The 6232-nt window shown below is 37.6% G+C and overlaps 1 protein-coding gene across 2 annotated transcripts; it reads left to right on the top strand.

Moving 5' to 3' along the window:
• Positions 1 to 230: 230 nt before the first annotated feature.
• Positions 231 to 5531, top strand: LOC127800996 (1-aminocyclopropane-1-carboxylate synthase 1-like). 2 transcript variants are annotated; one of them, XM_052335734.1, is made up of 5 exons: positions 231 to 563; positions 657 to 788; positions 932 to 1092; positions 2510 to 3693; positions 5286 to 5531. In XM_052335734.1, the coding sequence occupies exons 1-4, from the start codon at positions 384 to 386 to the stop codon at positions 3168 to 3170; spliced, it is 1134 nt and encodes a 377-aa protein (XP_052191694.1). In that variant the 5' UTR covers positions 231 to 383; the 3' UTR covers positions 3171 to 3693; positions 5286 to 5531. The 2 variants fall into 2 exon arrangements, with proteins under 2 accessions (XP_052191694.1, XP_052191695.1); XM_052335735.1 differs by having other exon boundaries at positions 5241 to 5531.
• Positions 5532 to 6232: the final 701 nt, after the last annotated feature.

The following is a 6232-nucleotide window of genomic DNA, read 5'->3' as shown; positions in this document are numbered from 1 at the left end:
CACGTGGCCACCCAGTGCTGCTTGAATCACGAGTTTGCCCACGCACACGCAAGCTCTTACGATCCAGCCAACTGGCCACCACCCCCACCGTCAGTCTTTCATATTCATATTATTATTATTATTACTATTTTTATTATGATTCTCCCTTTTCTCTCTTCTTTCAACCCTTAGAAAATTGCAGTGGACTTTTCTCTGCATACGTGCTTATTTAATTCCGTTTCTTTGATGAATCTCTCTAGCCCCCCCTATAAATACCCATCTCTCCTGTTCGCTTGTCACTGCATTGCTAAAGAAAGCAACTCATTTATACACATATACTTTCAACACACATCGATCGAGAGTTGAGTGACACGAGTAATAGAATTCATTCTTCGTAGAGGACCATGATGAATACTACTGGGTCTGGGAATCATCATCATCGGCTTTTGTCCAAGATTGCAACCAACGATGAACATGGAGAGAATTCTCTCTACTTCCATGGCTGGAAGGCATACGATGATAATCCTTTTCATCTTAGCCAGAACCCTAATGGAGTCATCCAAATGGGTCTCGCTGAAAACCAGGTATATATATAAATATATATCACTTATCTTTCAGTTTCTTTAGATGCATTAGTTCTTGGGTTAATTTCAATTCTTTAATTCTTCTTGATGCAGCTATCCTTTGACCTAATCGAAGACTGGATGAAGAAAAACCAAAGAGCATCAATCTGCACCACTGAAGGAGTGCAAATGTTCAAGGAAATCGCCAACTTCCAGGATTATCACGGCTTGCCGGAGCTTAGAAATGTAAGATCAGTACTGTATATACCATCATACCTTCTTCTTGTGTTTCCAAAACTGGAAGTATATATATATGTATATATAGTTGAGGTGTTCTCTGACGATGTACTATATATGTTTGGCTTTTTGAATTCTGTTCTGGTTTTTAGGCTGTGGCTAAGTTCATGGGAAAAGCAAGAGGTGGAAGGGCGGAGTTCGATCCAGAGAGGATAGTGATGTGCGGGGGAGCAACTGGAGCTAATGAACTGTTGATGTTCTGTCTGGCTGATCCCGGCGATGCATTTCTCGTTCCTTCACCTTACTATCCAGCGTAAGTACCATTTATTTTTTTTATTATTACTATAAATTAATTTCTTAAAATGTGCACAACATATATAAATTCATCGACCACTCTTGTGTGTTCTTTCATTAATCTCTTCTCTTGGTTTCTTAATAACTAATTAACATCAAGCAAGATCAGTACCCTTACCATTGCTTTGTCATTATTAAACATGCAAATGTACGTACGATATCATAACTATATAATATAGATCGGCATCGCAACAATCATGCCACGCCAAATTTTTACTGAAAAACGTGATGAAAAAGTATCATGCAAAGACGTATTATTCTCTCTATATAAATTATTTTCTTTAAAAATATATATGATAAAGACGTTACCATGGAAAGCCGTAAGTATTATTCTGTATGAAACTTCTATTAAAAAACAGATAACGTCGCAATCGAAAGGAGACCAAGGTGGACAGAATTATATGGGTTGTTGAATACATTAAATTGGTCAACCACGTCTCTTCCTGTAGTTGGTTTAGAAGAAGAAACTACTCGAGCAATTTCTGATTCAAAAAGCTCCTTTTTTGAACTTTAAATTCCAGACAGCAGCTGCCAAGAAACTCCCTGCCACAAATTAATTATTAATATAGTTTGTTTTGCCGTAACTGCCCTCCAATCCACGACCTTTATTTAGTCTACAAATTCTGTCCAAGGAGACATAATCTAAGTCCACCTTATGACCACTTCATCCACGTGGAGTCGACTCATTATCCATTAGTCTAATTATTATCTATCTACCGCCTTAATTAGTGCCCCAATTTTATTTTGTTTGAAATTCCTGGTGAAAATTTTGATTATTTTATGCTATATAACAGTCAATTAATATCTTAATTTGAGACCAATTGTAATAAGATATTTAAATGGCGACCCATCATATAGATAGAGACTTTGATATGGTTTTAAGGAATATATATTATTAAAATGTGGAATGCATCCCGTGGGAGAGTAAGCCTAGAGTTAGTGCTAATAAAACTGAAAAATGCAAAAGTGTAATAAAAAAGTAGAAAAAGTAGAGTTAAATTCAAAGTTGAACTCTGAGACAGGACCAAAAGAACATTGGAAAGACAAACTGGTCAACTTTAGGAACTTGCACAACAAGTAAATTTACATCTGTATTATTATATATGAAACGAATAAAAGAAATCTCTCTCTATATATATCCATGCATACAGAAAATTTATATTTAAAATATTTTATTATTTTTTAAAAATTCTACCTTTTTTATCATAAATAAATAAAATTACATCACTGAGACTGAGAGACCTAATAAGAAATCACTAAAATTCAAAGACATGGAGCTTATTTGTGCAACCACTAGCTAGATTAATTACGAATTGGGTGAATATTGTCCTTTTTTCAGTTATCATCACTCACATGCTTGCCTATTTTCGTTCCAGATTTGATCGAGACCTAAGATGGCGAACCGGAGTGAAACTGCTGCCGATTGAATGTAAGAGCTCCGACAGCTTCAGAATCACCAGAGAGGCACTGGAAGAGGCGTATGAGAAAGCTTCAGAATCCAACATCAGAGTAAAGGGCTTGATCATAGGAAATCCATCCAATCCACTGGGCACCATCATGGACAGAAACACTCTCAAAAGCTTAGTATCCTTCGTCAACGACAAGAACATCCACTTCGTCTGCGACGAAATCTACGCCGCCACCGTCTTTAAGCAGCCCGAATTCATCAGCGTTTCGGAGATCATCCAGGAAATGGACTGCAACCTAGACTTGATTCATGTCGTTTACAGTTTGTCCAAGGACATGGGGATGCCTGGATTTAGGGTCGGCATCGTTTACTCTTACAACGACAAAGTGGTGACCTGCGCCCGGAAGATGTCGAGCTTCGGCTTGGTTTCGTCCCAGACGCAGCACCTTCTTGCTTCGATGCTCTCTGACGATGAGTTCGTGGAGAGGTTCATCGGCGAGAGCTCGAGAAGGCTGGAAAAGAGGCACAGAATCTTCACGGAAGGGCTGAAGGAAGTGGAGATCAAATGCTTAGAAGGCAACGCCGGCCTGTTTTGCTACTGTGTACCATTTGTGTTTGGAAGATTGTAGTGACATTGAGGTGCCAACAGAGCTATAAGTGGTTAATTTAAATGTCTGCTTGTGGGATAATGCTACACGGACGAAAGCAGCGACAAACGCATTGACAAACCCAAATTATCATGAGATTTTGACACTAAAATCTCGCGATAACTTGGGTTTCAATTTTGAGCTAATTTTCAGTCTCTATCATCGCCCAATTTGAAAATTAGGGTTAGGTTGCTTTCTCTCTCTGTCTTTCTTACTCTCTCAGTCCTCACCCCCCATTGCCGACGACTCTCTCTCGTTAGCTCTTCGTCCTCATCGTCACGGGTTGTTCCCTCATTGCCGACGACTCTCTCTCTCTGATTTAGGGTTTAGGTCGCTCTTTCTTACTCATCCAAAATACTATCTAATAATATAGATCAGATGCCCCTACTCCACTGGCTTCATCTCCCCCTGCCGTCGACGACAAGCTTGGAAATTTCTGGTGGAAGCAAGAACTTGGGTGGGAAGTCAATCGGATGCCCCTCAACGAGCTTTGAAAACAACATTGGTATGTTTTTTATGTTTTTATGTATTTTTGTATGTTTAGAGGAACAATTTTATGCAGAAGTTGTTTTCTTAGATAGGATATTGACTACTTGTCCAACCGTCCCTGAATGTCAGTTCAATGGTAAAGAACTTCCCTAATGGAATGGCCTAGCTTTGGTTCTTCCTCTTTCTCTGCTTCGGTTTACTGAGGGTGAGGTCGACCTTCTTTCTATGGTACTTTTTCTGTCTAGCTCGTTCTCTTGGTCAAAAGCCAAAACGACTCCTTAGTGGCCAAGACAAGAAGAATCGTTTGGGATGAGTGAGAACTAAAAGCCTTGTGGAAATTCCGAGTGCTCCAGTGCGTAGCGAAATCAAGCCTTTCAGTCAGCCTGGTTTTTTCTTCTTTTTTCTAGGTCTTTTTTGACTTTTGTTATTCTTAGTTTTAGGTGGGTATTGGTACAGAGTAGGTGTAGCTTGGGGCAACTCTAATAGAGTTTGTGGATTAGTAAGAGTTTTCATAACTGGTGCATTATCCAGGTAAATATAGCACTTAAAACAACTAATGTGGCCTCACACAAGATAGCTGTGTTATGAAATGAATGCCTCAATCTCATTGATGAACAAAAACTAGAACTTATATACAGAAGAAAGAAGGAAAAGGAAAACAGAAACGAAAATCCTGTTTCTAACCAATCTAACTAATCGAAATTAGTTTAGCTAATTAACAATAATCAGAAACTGATTTAACATCTTTCCTCTTCTTAACAAGCTGCCCTGTTATATTCATTAACTAAACAAATCATGAGCATGGTGGAGAAAAGCCAAGTGAAAATAAAGCCAACAACACAGAGGAGAAAGGTTCACTATTTATATGCTTAGCTTATCTTAATTGAACTAGGATTGATACTTCAATTATAGACTTCATAATCTAAGGCAAATCACAAATGATAATTAATAGTAGAGTTTCACTCATAATATGAGCCACTCACAATGCAGCTCAACAGCAACAAGTCTTAACCCCCACAAAGTGGACTGATGTAGTTCACCTCTGGAAAATACAAAGGAATTACAAAAGCCTAAATGCATGAGGGGCCAAGCAATGAAGCAAAACTTCATATTTATTCCCTATTGAAGTGTTTTCATTCGTGCATGTTTTACCCCACTGTTTTCTGCAACAGTACAGTAATTTTTTGACATCCTTAATAGTGTAACAATTTGTACTGTTTAATCATGTTTTTTACATACTTTTTAGCGTATAAATGGGAGAATATTAACTAATAGTGATTTGAGTTATTTTTTGTGGATTGTATGGGTGACGAAAAATGATGGTAGTAGATTTAGGTATTTGACTTTAGTGTAAAAGATTATCTATGTTAGTAAAACTTTGTTTGATATGTGCAAATTGATTGTTTAGCTTCTGATATTATTGGGGTTGTATTATTGAAATCTTTTGTTCTTCTCTTATATTTTTCTCCCGATAATGAAGTTGGTTTTGGATTCTGTAGTGTTTGCTTTGTGGTTCACTTATGGCTTTAATTGTGAAATGGCATAATGAAGTTGGTTTTACAGCTCCCCATAATGAAGTTGGTCTTACATGTTGGATGGTCATAACAGGAGCCCAAGTCTGGATGAGCTGTGCTTCGAGCTTTGCAGTTGACGTGCACGTTGATGCGCAGGAGATGGCCGAAGTTGAAGATAGTTTTTGAGCCTTCATTTTAAACAATCAGAGTGCATCTGCTACACTTTTTACATCTCCATGTCCTATAATTTTGTACAAGTATCCTTGTTTCCATTGTTACATAATATCATCATCTTCCTACTTGGATTGGACCATTGTCAATGAGATCTGTTTGTTTATTAGCACTGTCGGCGTTAGAATGGAAGGAATGATGAGAAAATTTTGCTCGGCTTTCTGGTTGATAGTTTCTTATCTGTTACTTCATTCATGTCGCCAACCGCCTTATTCTGGTTGACACAATAATGCACTTTGCAGCCCCACTCACGTTGACAATTCCCTTCGTAATAGCTTTGAGTTTACCAAAAAACATCTATGCCACACATGTTCTACTAGAGGCTTGCATAAATGATACAGAGCTGCGAGTAGCATGGTATTTAACACGGCGGCAAAAATGATATACAAAATTATATAATGATGACACTTAATGGTGTATGGTACCCAAAGAACACACATTCTGCGTTGGTGACTATGGCTAGAATAAGATAACTGTGCAAGCAAAGCATTGGTGATATACTTCAACTATCAAAAACTCAGCAACTCCAAATGCAAAATTTACCTATTATCATAAAAAATGATTCACAAACTACAAATGCATGCTGCAATACTAAAGTCATTACACAGCCACGAATGTAACAATATTAAATTCATTATACAGCCACAAATTGAAAATCAGAATATTAAATTCACTTAAAATAGTTTACATGAGGAGTTCAACAATTCATTTTCTCAATACAGGATAATTGCAAATTTCAGAACTCTTGAAGATGACACTACTCTTGAATCATATAAAGTCTCCTGCTTCAACAAAAACCCAAGAAAATGT

Source organism: Diospyros lotus, chromosome 5 (assembly GCF_014633365.1).
Source record: "Diospyros lotus cultivar Yz01 chromosome 5, ASM1463336v1, whole genome shotgun sequence".
Classification (NCBI taxonomy): Eukaryota; Viridiplantae; Streptophyta; class Magnoliopsida; order Ericales; family Ebenaceae; genus Diospyros; species Diospyros lotus.
This window is presented reverse-complemented; position numbering and strand designations above follow the sequence as displayed.

Bases quoted from the DNA above. Each gene is read 5' to 3' on its own strand.
- LOC127800996 (XM_052335734.1), top strand. From the start codon at position 384: ATGATGAATACTACTGGGTCTGGGAATCATCATCATCGGCTTTTGTCC. The intron at 564-656 runs GTATATATATAA...TTCTTGATGCAG, and splicing joins TGGGTCTCGCTGAAAACCAG to CTATCCTTTGACCTAATCGA. The intron at 789-931 runs GTAAGATCAGTA...TCTGGTTTTTAG, and splicing joins GCTTGCCGGAGCTTAGAAAT to GCTGTGGCTAAGTTCATGGG.